The sequence below is a fragment of the Misgurnus anguillicaudatus genome, chromosome 20, assembly GCF_027580225.2.
Source record: "Misgurnus anguillicaudatus chromosome 20, ASM2758022v2, whole genome shotgun sequence".
Classification (NCBI taxonomy): domain Eukaryota; kingdom Metazoa; phylum Chordata; class Actinopteri; order Cypriniformes; family Cobitidae; genus Misgurnus; species Misgurnus anguillicaudatus.
In genome coordinates, this window is record NC_073356.2 from 6,536,607 (window position 1) to 6,556,051 (window position 19,445).

A 19,445-nucleotide genomic window follows, 5' to 3' on the forward strand; every position below is an offset into this window, starting at 1 on the left:
ATCATGCAAATGCTTTATTTGGTAAAAAGAATCACAAATTAAAGTGCCTAATAATGAATGATTGCCATTATGAATTACCTGTATGTCAGCAAAGCTGGAAACTGACTGCGGTGGCCCATATCCAGTTGCCCCAAAATGTCCTCGGACCAGGCGGGATATTTCTTTTTGCAGCGTTTGCACTCCAGATACTCAGTGGCAAGATCATACCAACCGTCGATGTCCAAGACTTTGCGCACGGTACGGTAAAGTCCTGCGGCTGTTAGTTTGTGCTTATCACAGTCTGGTCGAACACAGACAAGAGGAAATCGCCACATCTTGAGCGGCATCCATAAGAAAAGGGGCCGACAGAAGAAGAGGTCAGGTGAGGCGGGCGGCTGAGTGTGAATTAAAGGGACCTGAGGAGGATACCACCAAAGCTTCAGTTGGGACACTAGTTCTGGCTTGCCGGTTCGCGGGTTGGCCTTAAATAGTGTGTTCCGTATCCACTCATGCTGGAAAGGTGGAAGATGATCTTTCCAGTGAACTGGAAGCTCAGCTGGTGGTGGATGATGTGGAAGACCTGGTGCTTTTGCTGTTTCCGCTGATGGAGACGGACCAGAACAGGTCTCTGAGTGAATTAAAACAAAAACAATATAAGGATAAATGTTGCATTTCATAGTAAAATACCACAAAGCAGCCCACAAACAGTCTGCGAAGCAGAATTTTGGACAAGTATTAATAATTATTAGGATTAGATTTAGGAATAACAGTGAGGAAAATGGTACTAGTGTTAAGAAGCAAAGAACCCAGTGTACACTTTATTAATGTAAGATCCCAGCAAGCAATTTTGACTAAAATAAGGCAGAATTTGGGCTGCTCATGAAAGTCTAACAGATGTCTAACCATAGCACACAAATAGATGATACAAGAAATATAAAAGAAATGAAAGCAAACACCTTGAACACCTGTTGACTTTGCTTACATAATGGAATATCATACATCTCAAAGTTATTTAGGCAAGAACAGCATAAAAATGTATTCAAGGTTATTTTAGGGTAGAAGTGGATTAATCATAGCTGGACTACATTGGGTTTCGGTTTTTGCTTGCTGGGATAAAATGTTGATGTGTAAATTAGATAGAATGGAGCAAGGATATGAGGCGTGGAGAATTCAGTATAAATGAATGATGCCCACAGACATGAAGCATGCACACAGACACATTAAGGAAAAGATGTTCCTCTAATAATTACAACAATGATCCCAACCATCCTGTCTGCTAAGGTGGAGCTAAAGAGTGAGTGAGAAGTGCAAGCGGTGTGAAGAAGTTATGCAGTGATTGTTTAACAACGGGTACGTTCGGAAACCCAAATACACTGACACCTTTAAACATCCTTACGGTTTCGAAGAAATGCGCTCAAAGCATACATCCAGCTTGAGGCAAGATCTGACATAATTCTGTATTGTAAACAAAAAATTGTTAAAAATGTTGATTATTTAAAAAAAAAATGTTCTGCTTTTGCGTTTTCACAAAAACATTCTTATAATATTTGCATGTGTGTCATATGCCACACCTGTATTTAGCTGTGCTTCACATTGTGATGCAGCAAATACCAGTTCCTCATCATCATCATCTTCAGCAGGGGAAACGGAAGTGCCTGGAGCACAAATAATAATAAAAATGTTATTATGTTATGTTGTTCACCGTAAACTTATGAGACAAATGTAGGTAAGATGGTGCTTACCAGTAGTGAAAAGCTGCCTTCGGGTCAAATGTGTGACTGGGGGTTCTGCTGCTGGAGGAGGTAAAGTGGACTCCAGCAATGGATCTGGAAAAAAAAAAAAAATTTGCCAAAAGGATAAATAAATACATGTAAAACTGCTGTAAGGAAAATTCAATATTCACACAGTCCTACTCACAGTGTTTCACTGGTGACATGAGTTTTCTCGCCAGGTGTGAAGGAGACAAATGTTTGCCACGCGTCAACAGTGCTTTCACAGTGGCGCTCTGGTGTACACCAGTTTTGATGGCTGCGGGTGGAGGTACAGAAGAACTGGGGGTTGCAGGTGGAGGTGCAGAGGCACTGGAGGTTGCACGTGGATGTACAGAGGAACTGGAGGTTGCAGGTGGAGGTGCAGAGGCACTGGAGGATGCAACTTGAGGTGCAGGCTGGCATACACGGGTGCCCACAGCAGAAGCCTGTCTTTTCAAGACATACGTCTTGAAAATGGCCATGTTGGTGTTGGGGTTGGGATTTGCCTTTATCAGGTACCTGATGAGGGCTTGGGCCTGCTTGCTCTGGTCCTCATAAACATCCTTCATGGACCGGCCCTGGAAGTCACCAAACTCCACCATCAAGCAGCCTTGGTCTCCAGTTGCATGGGCTTCTGCTTGCATTTCCTGCTTTCTCTTATACTTCTCCACTTCTTCTGCCATCTCTCTTATAAGAGAAGTATACTGCAGGTACAGCTGTTTGTTTTCTGACAGCGGGTTTGGATGGGCTTTCTCACTGGAACTGCTAAGCACCAAATACACTGCATACCCCAGAGAGTTTTCCAGGAGCCATCTAAATCGCTGGCCCTGGTACTTCCCAAACTGAAGTTTGCAGTGAGCGAGAACTAAAAACTGGTCACTGGGGTCTCCACCATTTGTGCTGACAAAAGCTCTAGCCTCTGCCAGCACCTCCTCTTTACTTTTGGCCCTTCCGGACTCAAGCTTTTCTAGGCGCTTTGCCTCTGCTGATGGTGCCATGAGGAGTCGGCTTGATGTTGCCGATTGCCGTTGAAAAACAGGATACGCATACATTTTCTGAAATGAAAATTAGGAAGAGACTATTACCTCTAGCAATCTGACGTTAAGTGTGTAATGGTAATTTAATAAGCTACATGTAAACCATATTACTGTGGTAATAAATATGGCTATGACCATAAACTGGCTTGCTGATGAGTTTTCTAAAGGGGAAGGAATCTCGGATACCGTATATAAAATATGTCAATATAAGTGAAATATTAAGTCTGAAATTTACTTCTATTTCCAAAGCTGTAAACATCACCATTCTAGGGGCCTAGAAGAATCTAAAAAACAAGCCTTGTGCATGATAGAGAATAATACTAAGTAATTTAAAGTTGGTTTGATACCTTTAGGCCAAACAGTATTGTAGTTTATGTGTTTATGCATATCTGACGTACGTTACTGCAGTAAAGTTGATTTTATATTTGATATTCATTTAAATAATAATAATTCGTTTGACTCTAGCATTTGCTGTTTTTATTTAATCAATTAAATAATTTATCAATACGACCCAATGGCAGAAGGATGACAATTTTTTCCTAATAATATCCTTTCATAGCACATAAAAGACATATTACCCCAAAAGGGTCCTTGCGCTATGAAATGGATATTTTAGGAACGTTTATCTTTCATCCTCCTGTCATGAGGATATTGTTACATATCATTTATAAAACCACAGTTATCTCTTATTGTTTTGGACTGAAAACCGAGAGTTAAACTTTAATGAGTATGAAGCCGAATGTCTAATGAATGTCATGACATTTGCAAACGTTAAACTAACGTGAACTTAACCACCGTGTTAAACTGCACAGAAGAAAACATGTCCAATACATGCTAGACAGCTATATAGGCAAGTTTAATTTTCCAAACATATACACATTATATTAACAAATAATGACCGAAATTTAATAACGAAGTAAACAAGACTTACCTATCGCTAACTCAAAGATGATAATAATAGCTGCCGGTGATTGGTTAAAAAGTTTACCTCAGGAGAGAAACGCGATTGGTCAAAAGTGAGCCACAGGAGAGGAACGCGCGATTGGTCCAAAGTAAGCCATGGGAGTGAAACGCGATTGGTCAAAAGTAAGCCACAGAAGAGAAACGTGATTCGTCAAAAGTAAGCCACAGGGAGAAACGTGATTGGTCAAAAGTAAGCCACAGGAAGAAACGTGATTGGTCAAAAGTAAGCCACAGGAAGAAACGTGATTGGCTTATGCGGGCTTACTTTGGCTCACTCGGTGGGAAGCAGTAGGCGCAAGCGAGAGGTAGCGGGATCGATGCCCGCATTCTCCACGTGATTGTGGTTTGTTGTTAATTGCTCTGATGTCACAGACCGGAAGCGTGAAGCTTCACGTTGGGTCCACACATGAACGTCTCCGATACAGATGTTATTTCACAAAGCAACATGGAGCAGGAGCTTAACACTCCAAGAGCATTTTGTTGCCATTTAAAATTGGAATCATTTTCTTTCAATGTTCATTTGTCTTCGTGTCATTTCTGGTAAGTCTTTTTAATGCATTTCATTGTCAGATTGTACACAAGAGCTGTGTGTTTCCTTTGGCCTGTACACATGAGCTGTGTGTTTCCTTTGTCCTAAACGTCAATGCATTTTTCATTTATTCTATGTTTTCGTACATGTTTAATTTGCTTCATTGTAATGTCCTTGTGTTTGCTGCAATTTTGCGACTTGTGAGTTGTTGGCCCACCGCCAGGGTGATCAGAAAAAGTGCTCAATGTTGCTTGAACTAACTCATTTTTGTCTAGAGCCTGAGTGCTCTGGTAAAAAGGCTTAAAGGGCAGGGGGATTGTTTTGGGGTAACAAACGCTGTTCCCTTGGATACCCAAAAACTCTTACAGGTCCCACCGAGATTTGAACTCGGATCGCTGGATTCAGAGTCCAGAGTGCTAACCATTACACCATGGAACCACTCTTTCGTTAGCGCCTGACCCACTGGGTCACGGAGAAAAGGACACTCGGATAGGGAGCTTCAGTTAAACAAACTCTCAAAAGGCTGCCATCAATGCCGAAACCCGGGATCGAACCAGGGACCTTTAGATCTTCAGTCTAACGCTCTCCCAACTGAGCTATTTCGGCCACAAAGATGCTCCCGGCAGGAATTTTCATCACAAATCACAGCAATATAGCAGTCGGCAAAAGGAGGCAAAGAGAAACCTTGGCCCGTACGGGGATCGAACCCGCGACCTTGGCGTTATTAGCACCACGCTCTAACCAACTGAGCTAACCGGCCACGGAGCAGCTCCTGTCTCTGCCAAGACTGACATGAATGTTCCACAGTGTAGCAGCATCAAGAAGCAAAGCTAAACAAGGGCTCGTCCGGGATTTGAACCCGGGACCTCTCGCACCCAAAGCGAGAATCATACCCCTAGACCAACGAGCCAAGCCGTGCTGTCTTTTTGCCGTGCCACTGGGAAACATGTGACCACAACACAGTCACCAGCTTCCTCAAGCAGTTCCTTGGGCTGGGCCTGTTTGGTCCTGCTCCTCTGTTTAGCCACAATGAGCCCTAGTGTTGGGCTGGTGTCAAAATAAGCACTTATCGATATAAGTACATGCTTATTGCTTAATATTTGAAATGGTGTGAGAGAACTCGACTGGTCTGCATAAATCTCGGACCTGAACCCAGCTGAACACCTTTGTTATGGATTACAGGGTCTGAGCAAAACACTCATCACCCAAACCCATCAATGATTTGTTCACAGGGTCACAGTCATTTCAGCACAGAAAAAGTCCTTTGCAAAACTGTTGCAACATAGATGGAAACAAAATTATTTGACATGGTCTGTAAGGTATAGCATTAATATTTGTTTTGATTGGAGAAACTGGAATAGATAAATATGTTCATTTATTTTTAATCTATGGCTATATTCATGGCGAGAACTGGTTTTTGGCAAAGTCAGAAATGCAGGTTACGTGAATTGGAGATGTCAAATTGCCCTTCCCTCGGTTTGTGTGTGTGTGTGTGTATAGATCAACGTGTCTGTTGTTTTTGGACTGTTTAAGGAAACCAAATAACGCAGTGCCCAGAGTAATTCCATGCTGACTGAAGGAGAACATGTACACCCCAAACAGAGAGGCCTCCTGACCCAGCCAGGGCTTGAACAGGGGACCTTCTTGCTGTGAGGCAGCTGTGCTCTGTTTGGGGTGGCAACTGTGTCGGCCCAAACACCTTTATTAAAAGGGGCATCCCAACACTTAGTGTAGTTTTAACGTCAAGTAACATCTTAGAAGCCATGTCCTTATCGCATTTTCCAAGTGTTGATCTTAGATTTTAAGAGAAAATTCTGATAAATCATCCGGTAACTAAATTGGACACCATGCATCACTAGCCTGGTTGTATATTTAAGTATCATAGCTCCAGGCACCTCAGGGTACCTACCCAGTGGCCAGGATGATGTGCCTTTCCCGGCCAGGAGGGAGTAGGACAAATAGCCTGGGTCATTTTTCAGGTTGAGTCAATTGTGTTGTTTGAAATCAACTCATCGCTTGTTAAAACAGCAAGCCCTCCGGTAGAAAGCTTAAAGGGTAGGGGGATCGTCTAGGGGTTAACAAACAAAAGACGACCTCGGACACGGTTTCGACCTGACAAGACCAAAGGCGGAGGTGTCGCTGAGAGTCCCTGACGTCCTTTGCGGGTTTCTCGTTGACATTCCATTCCTTTCCTGCCAATATTGCCATACACAGGGGCGTTGTGGGTTAAAGCTCCGAGGGACGAGTCTAAAGAGGGGCTCGTCCGGGATTTGAACCCGGGACCTCTCGCACCCTAAGCGAGAATCATACCCCTAGACCAACGAGCCACTCAAAGCGTGCCACCCCGCCCCCCTGGCAAACATTTTCCCACCACATAGCAGCCAGCTTCCAACAAGCCAAAGCATTCACAAGACAGAGGTAGGGGAATTAGCTCAAATGGTAGAGCGCTCGCTTAGCATGCGAGAGGTAGCGGGATCGATGCCCGCATTCTCCACGTGATTGTGGTTTGTTGTTAATTGCTCTGATGTCACAGACCGGAAGCGTGAAGCTTCACATTGGGTCCACACATGAACGTCTCCGATACAGATGTTATTTCACAAAGCAACATGGAGCAGGAGCTTAACACTCCAAGAGCATTTTGTTGCCATTTAAAATTGGAATCATTTTCTTTCAATGTTCATTTGTCTTCGTGTCATTTCTGGTAAGTCTTTTTAATGCATTTCATTGTCAGATTGTACACAAGAGCTGTGTGTTTCCTTTGGCCTGTACACATGAGCTGTGTGTTTCCTTTGTCCTAAACGTCAATGCATTTTTCATTTATTCTATGTTTTCGTACATGTTTAATTTGCTTCATTGTAATGTCCTTGTGTTTGCTGCAATTTTGCGACTTGTGAGTTGTTGGCCCACCGCCAGGGTGATCAGAAAAAGTGCTCAATGTTGCTTGAACTAACTCATTTTTGTCTAGAGCCTGAGTGCTCTGGTAAAAAGGCTTAAAGGGCAGGGGGATTGTTTTGGGGTAACAAACGCTGTTCCCTTGGATACCCAAAAACTCTTACAGGTCCCACCGAGATTTGAACTCGGATCGCTGGATTCAGAGTCCAGAGTGCTAACCATTACACCATGGAACCACTCTTTCGTTAGCGCCTGACCCACTGGGTCACGGAGAAAAGGACACTCGGATAGGGAGCTTCAGTTAAACAAACTCTCAAAAGGCTGCCATCAATGCCGAAACCCGGGATCGAACCAGGGACCTTTAGATCTAACCAACTGAGCTAACCGGCCACGGAACAGCTCCTGTCTCTGCCAAGACTGACATGAATGTTCCACAGTGTAGCAGCATCAAGAAGCAAAGCTAAACAAGGGCTCGTCCGGGATTTGAACCCGGGACCTCTCGCACCCAAAGCGAGAATCATACCCCTAGACCAACGAGCCAAGCCGTGCTGTCTTTTTGCCGTGCCACTGGGAAACATGTGACCACAACACAGTCACCAGCTTCCTCAAGCAGTTCCTTGGGCTGGGCCTGTTTGGTCCTGCTCCTCTGTTTAGCCACAATGAGCCCTAGTGTTGGGCTGGTGTCAAAATAAGCACTTATCGATATAAGTACATGCTTATTGCTTAATATTTGAAATGGTGTGAGAGAACTCGACTGGTCTGCATAAATCTCGGACCTGAACCCAGCTGAACACCTTTGTTATGGATTACAGGGTCTGAGCAAAACACTCATCACCCAAACCCATCAATGATTTGTTCACAGGGTCACAGTCATTTCAGCACAGAAAAAGTCCTTTGCAAAACTGTTGCAACATAGATGGAAACAAAATTATTTGACATGGTCTGTAAGGTATAGCATTAATATTTGTTTTGATTGGAGAAACTGGAATAGATAAATATGTTCATTTATTTTTAATCTATGGCTATATTCATGGCGAGAACTGGTTTTTGGCAAAGTCAGAAATGCAGGTTACGTGAATTGGAGATGTCAAATTGCCCTTCCCTCGGTTTGTGTGTGTGTGTGTGTATAGATCAACGTGTCTGTTGTTTTTGGACTGTTTAAGGAAACCAAATAACGCAGTGCCCAGAGTAATTCCATGCTGACTGAAGGAGAACATGTACACCCCAAACAGAGAGGCCTCCTGACCCAGCCAGGGCTTGAACAGGGGACCTTCTTGCTGTGAGGCAGCTGTGCTCTGTTTGGGGTGGCAACTGTGTCGGCCCAAACACCTTTATTAAAAGGGGCATCCCAACACTTAGTGTAGTTTTAACGTCAAGTAACATCTTAGAAGCCATGTCCTTATCGCATTTTCCAAGTGTTGATCTTAGATTTTAAGAGAAAATTCTGATAAATCATCCGGTAACTAAATTGGACACCATGCATCACTAGCCTGGTTGTATATTTAAGTATCATAGCTCCAGGCACCTCAGGGTACCTACCCAGTGGCCAGGATGATGTGCCTTTCCCGGCCAGGAGGGAGTAGGACAAATAGCCTGGGTCATTTTTCAGGTTGAGTCAATTGTGTTGTTTGAAATCAACTCATCGCTTGTTAAAACAGCAAGCCCTCCGGTAGAAAGCTTAAAGGGTAGGGGGATCGTCTAGGGGTTAACAAACAAAAGACGACCTCGGACACGGTTTCGACCTGACAAGACCAAAGGCGGAGGTGTCGCTGAGAGTCCCTGACGTCCTTTGCGGGTTTCTCGTTGACATTCCATTCCTTTCCTGCCAATATTGCCATACACAGGGGCGTTGTGGGTTAAAGCTCCGAGGGACGAGTCTAAAGAGGGGCTCGTCCGGGATTTGAACCCGGGACCTCTCGCACCCTAAGCGAGAATCATACCCCTAGACCAACGAGCCACTCAAAGCGTGCCACCCCGCCCCCCTGGCAAACATTTTCCCACCACATAGCAGCCAGCTTCCAACAAGCCAAAGCATTCACAAGACAGAGGTAGGGGAATTAGCTCAAATGGTAGAGCGCTCGCTTAGCATGCGAGAGGTAGCGGGATCGATGCCCGCATTCTCCACGTGATTGTGGTTTGTTGTTAATTGCTCTGATGTCACAGACCGGAAGCGTGAAGCTTCACGTTGGGTCCACACATGAACGTCTCCGATACAGATGTTATTTCACAAAGCAACATGGAGCAGGAGCTTAACACTCCAAGAGCATTTTGTTGCCATTTAAAATTGGAATCATTTTCTTTCAATGTTCATTTGTCTTCGTGTCATTTCTGGTAAGTCTTTTTAATGCATTTCATTGTCAGATTGTACACAAGAGCTGTGTGTTTCCTTTGGCCTGTACACATGAGCTGTGTGTTTCCTTTGTCCTAAACGTCAATGCATTTTTCATTTATTCTATGTTTTCGTACATGTTTAATTTGCTTCATTGTAATGTCCTTGTGTTTGCTGCAATTTTGCGACTTGTGAGTTGTTGGCCCACCGCCAGGGTGATCAGAAAAAGTGCTCAATGTTGCTTGAACTAACTCATTTTTGTCTAGAGCCTGAGTGCTCTGGTAAAAAGGCTTAAAGGGCAGGGGGATTGTTTTGGGGTAACAAACGCTGTTCCCTTGGATACCCAAAAACTCTTACAGGTCCCACCGAGATTTGAACTCGGATCGCTGGATTCAGAGTCCAGAGTGCTAACCATTACACCATGGAACCACTCTTTCGTTAGCGCCTGACCCACTGGGTCACGGAGAAAAGGACACTCGGATAGGGAGCTTCAGTTAAACAAACTCTCAAAAGGCTGCCATCAATGCCGAAACCCGGGATCGAACCAGGGACCTTTAGATCTTCAGTCTAACGCTCTCCCAACTGAGCTATTTCGGCCACAAAGATGCTCCCGGCAGGAATTTTCATCACAAATCACAGCAATATAGCAGTCGGCAAAAGGAGGCAAAGAGAAACCTTGGCCCGTACGGGGATCGAACCCGCGACCTTGGCGTTATTAGCACCACGCTCTAACCAACTGAGCTAACCGGCCACGGAACAGCTCCTGTCTCTGCCAAGACTGACATGAATGTTCCACAGTGTAGCAGCATCAAGAAGCAAAGCTAAACAAGGGCTCGTCCGGGATTTGAACCCGGGACCTCTCGCACCCAAAGCGAGAATCATACCCCTAGACCAACGAGCCAAGCCGTGCTGTCTTTTTGCCGTGCCACTGGGAAACATGTGACCACAACACAGTCACCAGCTTCCTCAAGCAGTTCCTTGGGCTGGGCCTGTTTGGTCCTGCTCCTCTGTTTAGCCACAATGAGCCCTAGTGTTGGGCTGGTGTCAAAATAAGCACTTATCGATATAAGTACATGCTTATTGCTTAATATTTGAAATGGTGTGAGAGAACTCGACTGGTCTGCATAAATCTCGGACCTGAACCCAGCTGAACACCTTTGTTATGGATTACAGGGTCTGAGCAAAACACTCATCACCCAAACCCATCAATGATTTGTTCACAGGGTCACAGTCATTTCAGCACAGAAAAAGTCCTTTGCAAAACTGTTGCAACATAGATGGAAACAAAATTATTTGACATGGTCTGTAAGGTATAGCATTAATATTTGTTTTGATTGGAGAAACTGGAATAGATAAATATGTTCATTTATTTTTAATCTATGGCTATATTCATGGCGAGAACTGGTTTTTGGCAAAGTCAGAAATGCAGGTTACGTGAATTGGAGATGTCAAATTGCCCTTCCCTCGGTTTGTGTGTGTGTGTGTGTATAGATCAACGTGTCTGTTGTTTTTGGACTGTTTAAGGAAACCAAATAACGCAGTGCCCAGAGTAATTCCATGCTGACTGAAGGAGAACATGTACACCCCAAACAGAGAGGCCTCCTGACCCAGCCAGGGCTTGAACAGGGGACCTTCTTGCTGTGAGGCAGCTGTGCTCTGTTTGGGGTGGCAACTGTGTCGGCCCAAACACCTTTATTAAAAGGGGCATCCCAACACTTAGTGTAGTTTTAACGTCAAGTAACATCTTAGAAGCCATGTCCTTATCGCATTTTCCAAGTGTTGATCTTAGATTTTAAGAGAAAATTCTGATAAATCATCCGGTAACTAAATTGGACACCATGCATCACTAGCCTGGTTGTATATTTAAGTATCATAGCTCCAGGCACCTCAGGGTACCTACCCAGTGGCCAGGATGATGTGCCTTTCCCGGCCAGGAGGGAGTAGGACAAATAGCCTGGGTCATTTTTCAGGTTGAGTCAATTGTGTTGTTTGAAATCAACTCATCGCTTGTTAAAACAGCAAGCCCTCCGGTAGAAAGCTTAAAGGGTAGGGGGATCGTCTAGGGGTTAACAAACAAAAGACGACCTCGGACACGGTTTCGACCTGACAAGACCAAAGGCGGAGGTGTCGCTGAGAGTCCCTGACGTCCTTTGCGGGTTTCTCGTTGACATTCCATTCCTTTCCTGCCAATATTGCCATACACAGGGGCGTTGTGGGTTAAAGCTCCGAGGGACGAGTCTAAAGAGGGGCTCGTCCGGGATTTGAACCCGGGACCTCTCGCACCCTAAGCGAGAATCATACCCCTAGACCAACGAGCCACTCAAAGCGTGCCACCCCGCCCCCCTGGCAAACATTTTCCCACCACATAGCAGCCAGCTTCCAACAAGCCAAAGCATTCACAAGACAGAGGTAGGGGAATTAGCTCAAATGGTAGAGCGCTCGCTTAGCATGCGAGAGGTAGCGGGATCGATGCCCGCATTCTCCACGTGATTGTGGTTTGTTGTTAATTGCTCTGATGTCACAGACCGGAAGCGTGAAGCTTCACATTGGGTCCACACATGAACGTCTCCGATACAGATGTTTTTTCACAAAGCAACATGGAGCAGGAGCTTAACACTCCAAGAGCATTTTGTTGCCATTTAAAATTGGAATCATTTTCTTTCAATGTTCATTTGTCTTCGTGTCATTTCTGGTAAGTCTTTTTAATGCATTTCATTGTCAGATTGTACACAAGAGCTGTGTGTTTCCTTTGGCCTGTACACATGAGCTGTGTGTTTCCTTTGTCCTAAACGTCAATGCATTTTTCATTTATTCTATGTTTTCGTACATGTTTAATTTGCTTCATTGTAATGTCCTTGTGTTTGCTGCAATTTTGCGACTTGTGAGTTGTTGGCCCACCGCCAGGGTGATCAGAAAAAGTGCTCAATGTTGCTTGAACTAACTCATTTTTGTCTAGAGCCTGAGTGCTCTGGTAAAAAGGCTTAAAGGGCAGGGGGATTGTTTTGGGGTAACAAACGCTGTTCCCTTGGATACCCAAAAACTCTTACAGGTCCCACCGAGATTTGAACTCGGATCGCTGGATTCAGAGTCCAGAGTGCTAACCATTACACCATGGAACCACTCTTTCGTTAGCGCCTGACCCACTGGGTCACGGAGAAAAGGACACTCGGATAGGGAGCTTCAGTTAAACAAACTCTCAAAAGGCTGCCATCAATGCCGAAACCCGGGATCGAACCAGGGACCTTTAGATCTTCAGTCTAACGCTCTCCCAACTGAGCTATTTCGGCCACAAAGATGCTCCCAGCAGGAATTTTCATCACAAATCACAGCAATATAGCAGTCGGCAAAAGGAGGCAAAGAGAAACCTTGGCCCGTACGGGGATCGAACCCGCGACCTTGGCGTTATTAGCACCACGCTCTAACCAACTGAGCTAACCGGCCACGGAACAGCTCCTGTCTCTGCCAAGACTGACATGAATGTTCCACAGTGTAGCAGCATCAAGAAGCAAAGCTAAACAAGGGCTCGTCCGGGATTTGAACCCGGGACCTCTCGCACCCAAAGCGAGAATCATACCCCTAGACCAACGAGCCAAGCCGTGCTGTCTTTTTGCCGTGCCACTGGGAAACATGTGACCACAACACAGTCACCAGCTTCCTCAAGCAGTTCCTTGGGCTGGGCCTGTTTGGTCCTGCTCCTCTGTTTAGCCACAATGAGCCCTAGTGTTGGGCTGGTGTCAAAATAAGCACTTATCGATATAAGTACATGCTTATTGCTTAATATTTGAAATGGTGTGAGAGAACTCGACTGGTCTGCATAAATCTCGGACCTGAACCCAGCTGAACACCTTTGTTATGGATTACAGGGTCTGAGCAAAACACTCATCACCCAAACCCATCAATGATTTGTTCACAGGGTCACAGTCATTTCAGCACAGAAAAAGTCCTTTGCAAAACTGTTGCAACATAGATGGAAACAAAATTATTTGACATGGTCTGTAAGGTATAGCATTAATATTTGTTTTGATTGGAGAAACTGGAATAGATAAATATGTTCATTTATTTTTAATCTATGGCTATATTCATGGCGAGAACTGGTTTTTGGCAAAGTCAGAAATGCAGGTTACGTGAATTGGAGATGTCAAATTGCCCTTCCCTCGGTTTGTGTGTGTGTGTGTGTATAGATCAACGTGTCTGTTGTTTTTGGACTGTTTAAGGAAACCAAATAACGCAGTGCCCAGAGTAATTCCATGCTGACTGAAGGAGAACATGTACACCCCAAACAGAGAGGCCTCCTGACCCAGCCAGGGCTTGAACAGGGGACCTTCTTGCTGTGAGGCAGCTGTGCTCTGTTTGGGGTGGCAACTGTGTCGGCCCAAACACCTTTATTAAAAGGGGCATCCCAACACTTAGTGTAGTTTTAACGTCAAGTAACATCTTAGAAGCCATGTCCTTATCGCATTTTCCAAGTGTTGATCTTAGATTTTAAGAGAAAATTCTGATAAATCATCCGGTAACTAAATTGGACACCATGCATCACTAGCCTGGTTGTATATTTAAGTATCATAGCTCCAGGCACCTCAGGGTACCTACCCAGTGGCCAGGATGATGTGCCTTTCCCGGCCAGGAGGGAGTAGGACAAATAGCCTGGGTCATTTTTCAGGTTGAGTCAATTGTGTTGTTTGAAATCAACTCATCGCTTGTTAAAACAGCAAGCCCTCCGGTAGAAAGCTTAAAGGGTAGGGGGATCGTCTAGGGGTTAACAAACAAAAGACGACCTCGGACACGGTTTCGACCTGACAAGACCAAAGGCGGAGGTGTCGCTGAGAGTCCCTGACGTCCTTTGCGGGTTTCTCGTTGACATTCCATTCCTTTCCTGCCAATATTGCCATACACAGGGGCGTTGTGGGTTAAAGCTCCGAGGGACGAGTCTAAAGAGGGGCTCGTCCGGGATTTGAACCCGGGACCTCTCGCACCCTAAGCGAGAATCATACCCCTAGACCAACGAGCCACTCAAAGCGTGCCACCCCGCCCCCCTGGCAAACATTTTCCCACCACATAGCAGCCAGCTTCCAACAAGCCAAAGCATTCACAAGACAGAGGTAGGGGAATTAGCTCAAATGGTAGAGCGCTCGCTTAGCATGCGAGAGGTAGCGGGATCGATGCCCGCATTCTCCACGTGATTGTGGTTTGTTGTTAATTGCTCTGATGTCACAGACCGGAAGCGTGAAGCTTCACGTTGGGTCCACACATGAACGTCTCCGATACAGATGTTATTTCACAAAGCAACATGGAGCAGGAGCTTAACACTCCAAGAGCATTTTGTTGCCATTTAAAATTGGAATCATTTTCTTTCAATGTTCATTTGTCTTCGTGTCATTTCTGGTAAGTCTTTTTAATGCATTTCATTGTCAGATTGTACACAAGAGCTGTGTGTTTCCTTTGGCCTGTACACATGAGCTGTGTGTTTCCTTTGTCCTAAACGTCAATGCATTTTTCAATTATTCTATGTTTTCGTACATGTTTAATTTGCTTCATTGTAATGTCCTTGTGTTTGCTGCAATTTTGCGACTTGTGAGTTGTTGGCCCACCGCCAGGGTGATCAGAAAAAGTGCTCAATGTTGCTTGAACTAACTCATTTTTGTCTAGAGCCTGAGTGCTCTGGTAAAAAGGCTTAAAGGGCAGGGGGATTGTTTTGGGGTAACAAACGCTGTTCCCTTGGATACCCAAAAACTCTTACAGGTCCCACCGAGATTTGAACTCGGATCGCTGGATTCAGAGTCCAGAGTGCTAACCATTACACCATGGAACCACTCTTTCGTTAGCGCCTGACCCACTGGGTCACGGAGAAAAGGACACTCGGATAGGGAGCTTCAGTTAAACAAACTCTCAAAAGGCTGCCATCAATGCCGAAACCCGGGATCGAACCAGGGACCTTTAGATCTTCAGTCTAACGCTCTCCCAACTGAGCTATTTCGGCCACAAAGATGCTCCCGGCAGGAATTTTCATCACAAATCACAGCAATATAGCAGTCGGCAAAAGGAGGCACAGAGAAACCTTGGCCCGTACGGGGATCGAACCCGCGACCTTGGCGTTATTAGCACCACGCTCTAACCAACTGAGCTAACCGGCCACGGAACAGCTCCTGTCTCTGCCAAGACTGACATGAATGTTCCACAGTGTAGCAGCATCAAGAAGCAAAGCTAAACAAGGGCTCGTCCGGGATTTGAACCCGGGACCTCTCGCACCCAAAGCGAGAATCATACCCCTAGACCAACGAGCCAAGCCGTGCTGTCTTTTTGCCGTGCCACTGGGAAACATGTGACCACAACACAGTCACCAGCTTCCTCAAGCAGTTCCTTGGGCTGGGCCTGTTTGGTCCTGCTCCTCTGTTTAGCCACAATGAGCCCTAGTGTTGGGCTGGTGTCAAAATAAGCACTTATCGATATAAGTACATGCTTATTGCTTAATATTTGAAATGGTGTGAGAGAACTCGACTGGTCTGCATAAATCTCGGACCTGAACCCAGCTGAACACCTTTGTTATGGATTACAGGGTCTGAGCAAAACACTCATCACCCAAACCCATCAATGATTTGTTCACAGGGTCACAGTCATTTCAGCACAGAAAAAGTCCTTTGCAAAACTGTTGCAACATAGATGGAAACAAAATTATTTGACATGGTCTGTAAGGTATAGCATTAATATTTGTTTTGATTGGAGAAACTGGAATAGATAAATATGTTCATTTATTTTTAATCTATGGCTATATTCATGGCGAGAACTGGTTTTTGGCAAAGTCAGAAATGCAGGTTACGTGAATTGGAGATGTCAAATTGCCCTTCCCTCGGTTTGTGTGTGTGTGTGTGTATAGATCAACGTGTCTGTTGTTTTTGGACTGTTTAAGGAAACCAAATAACGCAGTGCCCAGAGTAATTCCATGCTGACTGAAGGAGAACATGTACACCCCAAACAGAGAGGCCTCCTGACCCAGCCAGGGCTTGAACAGGGGACCTTCTTGCTGTGAGGCAGCTGTGCTCTGTTTGGGGTGGCAACTGTGTCGGCCCAAACACCTTTATTAAAAGGGGCATCCCAACACTTAGTGTAGTTTTAACGTCAAGTAACATCTTAGAAGCCATGTCCTTATCGCATTTTCCAAGTGTTGATCTTAGATTTTAAGAGAAAATTCTGATAAATCATCCGGTAACTAAATTGGACACCATGCATCACTAGCCTGGTTGTATATTTAAGTATCATAGCTCCAGGCACCTCAGGGTACCTACCCAGTGGCCAGGATGATGTGCCTTTCCCGGCCAGGAGGGAGTAGGACAAATAGCCTGGGTCATTTTTCAGGTTGAGTCAATTGTGTTGTTTGAAATCAACTCATCGGTTGTTAAAACAGCAAGCCCTCCGGTAGAAAGCTTAAAGGGTAGGGGGATCGTCTAGGGGTTAACAAACAAAAGACGACCTCGGACACGGTTTCGACCTGACAAGACCAAAGGCGGAGGTGTCGCTGAGAGTCCCTGACGTCCTTTGCGGGTTTCTCGTTGACATTCCATTCCTTTCCTGCCAATATTGCCATACACAGGGGCGTTGTGGGTTAAAGCTCCGAGGGACGAGTCTAAAGAGGGGCTCGTCCGGGATTTGAACCCGGGACCTCTCGCACCCTAAGCGAGAATCATACCCCTAGACCAACGAGCCACTCAAAGCGTGCCACCCCGCCCCCCTGGCAAACATTTTCCCACCACATAGCAGCCAGCTTCCAACAAGCCAAAGCATTCACAAGACAGAGGTAGGGGAATTAGCTCAAATGGTAGAGCGCTCGCTTAGCATGCGAGAGGTAGCGGGATCGATGCCCGCATTCTCCACGTGATTGTGGTTTGTTGTTAATTGCTCTGATGTCACAGACCGGAAGCGTGAAGCTTCACGTTGGGTCCACACATGAACGTCTCCGATACAGATGTTATTTCACAAAGCAACATGGAGCAGGAGCTTAACACTCCAAGAGCATTTTGTTGCCATTTAAAATTGGAATCATTTTCTTTCAATGTTCATTTGTCTTCGTGTCATTTCTGGTAAGTCTTTTTAATGCATTTCATTGTCAGATTGTACACAAGAGCTGTGTGTTTCCTTTGGCCTGTACACATGAGCTGTGTGTTTCCTTTGTCCTAAACGTCAATGCATTTTTCATTTATTCTATGTTTTCGTACATGTTTAATTTGCTTCATTGTAATGTCCTTGTGTTTGCTGCAATTTTGCGACTTGTGAGTTGTTGGCCCACCGCCAGGGTGATCAGAAAAAGTGCTCAATGTTGCTTGAACTAACTCATTTTTGTCTAGAGCCTGAGTGCTCTGGTAAAAAGGCTTAAAGGGCAGGGGGATTGTTTTGGGGTAACAAACGCTGTTCCCTTGGATACCCAAAAACTCTTACAGGTCCCACCGAGATTTGAACTCGGATCGCTGGATTCAGAGTCCAGAGTGCTAACCATTACACCATGGAACCACTCTTTCGTTAGCGCCTGACCCACTGGGTCACGGAGAAAAGGACACTCGGATAGGGAGCTTCAGTTAAACAAACTCTCAAAAGGCTGCCATCAATGCCGAAACCCGGGATCGAACCAGGGACCTTTAGATCTTCAGTCTAACGCTCTCCCAACTGAGCTATTTCGGCCACAAAGATGCTCCCGGCAGGAATTTTCATCACAAATCACAGCAATATAGCAGTCGGCAAAAGGAGGCACAGAGAAACCTTGGCCCGTACGGGGATCGAACCCGCGACCTTGGCGTTATTAGCACCACGCTCTAACCAACTGAGCTAACCGGCCACGGAACAGCTCCTGTCTCTGCCAAGACTGACATGAATGTTCCACAGTGTAGCAGCATCAAGAAGCAAAGCTAAACAAGGGCTCGTCCGGGATTTGAACCCGGGACCTCTCGCACCCAAAGCGAGAATCATACCCCTAGACCAACGAGCCAAGCCGTGCTGTCTTTTTGCCGTGCCACTGGGAAACATGTGACCACAACACAGTCACCAGCTTCCTCAAGCAGTTCCTTGGGCTGGGCCTGTTTGGTCCTGCTCCTCTGTTTAGCCACAATGAGCCCTAGTGTTGGGCTGGTGTCAAAATAAGCACTTATCGATATAAGTACATGCTTATTGCTTAATATTTGAAATGGTGTGAGAGAACTCGACTGGTCTGCATAAATCTCGGACCTGAACCCAGCTGAACACCTTTGTTATGGATTACAGGGTCTGAGCAAAACACTCATCACCCAAACCCATCAATGATTTGTTCACAGGGTCACAGTCATTTCAGCACAGAAAAAGTCCTTTGCAAAACTGTTGCAACATAGATGGAAACAAAATTATTTGACATGGTCTGTAAGGTATAGCATTAATATTTGTTTTGATTGGAGAAACTGGAATAGATAAATATGTTCATTTATTTTTAATCTATGGCTATATTCATGGCGAGAACTGGTTTTTGGCAAAGTCAGAAATGCAGGTTACGTGAATTGGAGATGTCAAATTGCCCTTCCCTCGGTTTGTGTGTGTGTGTGTGTATAGATCAACGTGTCTGTTGTTTTTGGACTGTTTAAGGAAACCAAATAACGCAGTGCCCAGAGTAATTCCATGCTGACTGAAGGAGAACATGTACACCCCAAACAGAGAGGCCTCCTGACCCAGCCAGGGCTTGAACAGGGGACCTTCTTGCTGTGAGGCAGCTGTGCTCTGTTTGGGGTGGCAACTGTGTCGGCCCAAACACCTTTATTAAAAGGGGCATCCCAACACTTAGTGTAGTTTTAACGTCAAGTAACATCTTAGAAGCCATGTCCTTATCGCATTTTCCAAGTGTTGATCTTAGATTTTAAGAGAAAATTCTGATAAATCATCCGGTAACTAAATTGGACACCATGCATCACTAGCCTGGTTGTATATTTAAGTATCATAGCTCCAGGCACCTCAGGGTA

The 19,445-nt window shown here is 45.2% G+C and overlaps 1 protein-coding gene and 32 non-coding genes across 33 annotated transcripts in view; 5 read left to right on the forward strand and 28 right to left on the reverse strand.

Annotated features, from left to right (window-relative positions):
• LOC129454677 (uncharacterized) overlaps nucleotides 1–19,445 on the reverse strand; it is a 161,903-nt gene that overhangs the window by 4,279 nt on the left and 138,179 nt on the right. The window contains exons 5-8 of the mRNA XM_055219253.2: nucleotides 1,897–2,785; nucleotides 1,722–1,805; nucleotides 1,551–1,634; nucleotides 79–607 (exon numbers count right to left, since the gene is read on the reverse strand). Coding sequence (XP_055075228.2) covers nucleotides 79–607; nucleotides 1,551–1,634; nucleotides 1,722–1,805; nucleotides 1,897–2,785 — 1,586 coding nt within the window. The remainder of the gene's footprint in view (nucleotides 1–78; nucleotides 608–1,550; nucleotides 1,635–1,721; nucleotides 1,806–1,896; nucleotides 2,786–19,445) is intronic.
• Nucleotides 4,626–4,697, reverse strand: trnaq-cug (transfer RNA glutamine (anticodon CUG)). Its single transcript has one exon. It is a non-coding gene; the product is annotated as a tRNA-Gln (tRNA).
• trnaf-gaa (transfer RNA phenylalanine (anticodon GAA)) lies at nucleotides 4,793–4,865 on the reverse strand. The gene has a single exon. It is a non-coding gene; the product is annotated as a tRNA-Phe (tRNA).
• Nucleotides 4,946–5,019, reverse strand: trnai-aau (transfer RNA isoleucine (anticodon AAU)). The gene has a single exon. It is a non-coding gene; the product is annotated as a tRNA-Ile (tRNA).
• trnap-ugg (transfer RNA proline (anticodon UGG)) lies at nucleotides 5,098–5,169 on the reverse strand. Its single transcript has one exon. It is a non-coding gene; the product is annotated as a tRNA-Pro (tRNA).
• trnap-agg (transfer RNA proline (anticodon AGG)) lies at nucleotides 6,515–6,586 on the reverse strand. The gene has a single exon. It is a non-coding gene; the product is annotated as a tRNA-Pro (tRNA).
• On the forward strand, nucleotides 6,681–6,753 carry trnaa-agc (transfer RNA alanine (anticodon AGC)). Its single transcript has one exon. It is a non-coding gene; the product is annotated as a tRNA-Ala (tRNA).
• On the reverse strand, nucleotides 7,316–7,387 carry trnaq-cug (transfer RNA glutamine (anticodon CUG)). The gene has a single exon. It is a non-coding gene; the product is annotated as a tRNA-Gln (tRNA).
• On the reverse strand, nucleotides 7,620–7,691 carry trnap-ugg (transfer RNA proline (anticodon UGG)). Its single transcript has one exon. It is a non-coding gene; the product is annotated as a tRNA-Pro (tRNA).
• trnap-agg (transfer RNA proline (anticodon AGG)) lies at nucleotides 9,037–9,108 on the reverse strand. The gene has a single exon. It is a non-coding gene; the product is annotated as a tRNA-Pro (tRNA).
• trnaa-agc (transfer RNA alanine (anticodon AGC)) lies at nucleotides 9,203–9,275 on the forward strand. The gene has a single exon. It is a non-coding gene; the product is annotated as a tRNA-Ala (tRNA).
• Nucleotides 9,838–9,909, reverse strand: trnaq-cug (transfer RNA glutamine (anticodon CUG)). The gene has a single exon. It is a non-coding gene; the product is annotated as a tRNA-Gln (tRNA).
• On the reverse strand, nucleotides 10,005–10,077 carry trnaf-gaa (transfer RNA phenylalanine (anticodon GAA)). The gene has a single exon. It is a non-coding gene; the product is annotated as a tRNA-Phe (tRNA).
• On the reverse strand, nucleotides 10,158–10,231 carry trnai-aau (transfer RNA isoleucine (anticodon AAU)). Its single transcript has one exon. It is a non-coding gene; the product is annotated as a tRNA-Ile (tRNA).
• On the reverse strand, nucleotides 10,310–10,381 carry trnap-ugg (transfer RNA proline (anticodon UGG)). The gene has a single exon. It is a non-coding gene; the product is annotated as a tRNA-Pro (tRNA).
• On the reverse strand, nucleotides 11,727–11,798 carry trnap-agg (transfer RNA proline (anticodon AGG)). The gene has a single exon. It is a non-coding gene; the product is annotated as a tRNA-Pro (tRNA).
• On the forward strand, nucleotides 11,893–11,965 carry trnaa-agc (transfer RNA alanine (anticodon AGC)). The gene has a single exon. It is a non-coding gene; the product is annotated as a tRNA-Ala (tRNA).
• On the reverse strand, nucleotides 12,528–12,599 carry trnaq-cug (transfer RNA glutamine (anticodon CUG)). The gene has a single exon. It is a non-coding gene; the product is annotated as a tRNA-Gln (tRNA).
• trnaf-gaa (transfer RNA phenylalanine (anticodon GAA)) lies at nucleotides 12,695–12,767 on the reverse strand. Its single transcript has one exon. It is a non-coding gene; the product is annotated as a tRNA-Phe (tRNA).
• On the reverse strand, nucleotides 12,848–12,921 carry trnai-aau (transfer RNA isoleucine (anticodon AAU)). Its single transcript has one exon. It is a non-coding gene; the product is annotated as a tRNA-Ile (tRNA).
• On the reverse strand, nucleotides 13,000–13,071 carry trnap-ugg (transfer RNA proline (anticodon UGG)). The gene has a single exon. It is a non-coding gene; the product is annotated as a tRNA-Pro (tRNA).
• trnap-agg (transfer RNA proline (anticodon AGG)) lies at nucleotides 14,417–14,488 on the reverse strand. Its single transcript has one exon. It is a non-coding gene; the product is annotated as a tRNA-Pro (tRNA).
• On the forward strand, nucleotides 14,583–14,655 carry trnaa-agc (transfer RNA alanine (anticodon AGC)). Its single transcript has one exon. It is a non-coding gene; the product is annotated as a tRNA-Ala (tRNA).
• Nucleotides 15,218–15,289, reverse strand: trnaq-cug (transfer RNA glutamine (anticodon CUG)). Its single transcript has one exon. It is a non-coding gene; the product is annotated as a tRNA-Gln (tRNA).
• Nucleotides 15,385–15,457, reverse strand: trnaf-gaa (transfer RNA phenylalanine (anticodon GAA)). Its single transcript has one exon. It is a non-coding gene; the product is annotated as a tRNA-Phe (tRNA).
• Nucleotides 15,538–15,611, reverse strand: trnai-aau (transfer RNA isoleucine (anticodon AAU)). Its single transcript has one exon. It is a non-coding gene; the product is annotated as a tRNA-Ile (tRNA).
• On the reverse strand, nucleotides 15,690–15,761 carry trnap-ugg (transfer RNA proline (anticodon UGG)). The gene has a single exon. It is a non-coding gene; the product is annotated as a tRNA-Pro (tRNA).
• Nucleotides 17,107–17,178, reverse strand: trnap-agg (transfer RNA proline (anticodon AGG)). Its single transcript has one exon. It is a non-coding gene; the product is annotated as a tRNA-Pro (tRNA).
• trnaa-agc (transfer RNA alanine (anticodon AGC)) lies at nucleotides 17,273–17,345 on the forward strand. Its single transcript has one exon. It is a non-coding gene; the product is annotated as a tRNA-Ala (tRNA).
• trnaq-cug (transfer RNA glutamine (anticodon CUG)) lies at nucleotides 17,908–17,979 on the reverse strand. Its single transcript has one exon. It is a non-coding gene; the product is annotated as a tRNA-Gln (tRNA).
• Nucleotides 18,075–18,147, reverse strand: trnaf-gaa (transfer RNA phenylalanine (anticodon GAA)). The gene has a single exon. It is a non-coding gene; the product is annotated as a tRNA-Phe (tRNA).
• On the reverse strand, nucleotides 18,228–18,301 carry trnai-aau (transfer RNA isoleucine (anticodon AAU)). Its single transcript has one exon. It is a non-coding gene; the product is annotated as a tRNA-Ile (tRNA).
• trnap-ugg (transfer RNA proline (anticodon UGG)) lies at nucleotides 18,380–18,451 on the reverse strand. The gene has a single exon. It is a non-coding gene; the product is annotated as a tRNA-Pro (tRNA).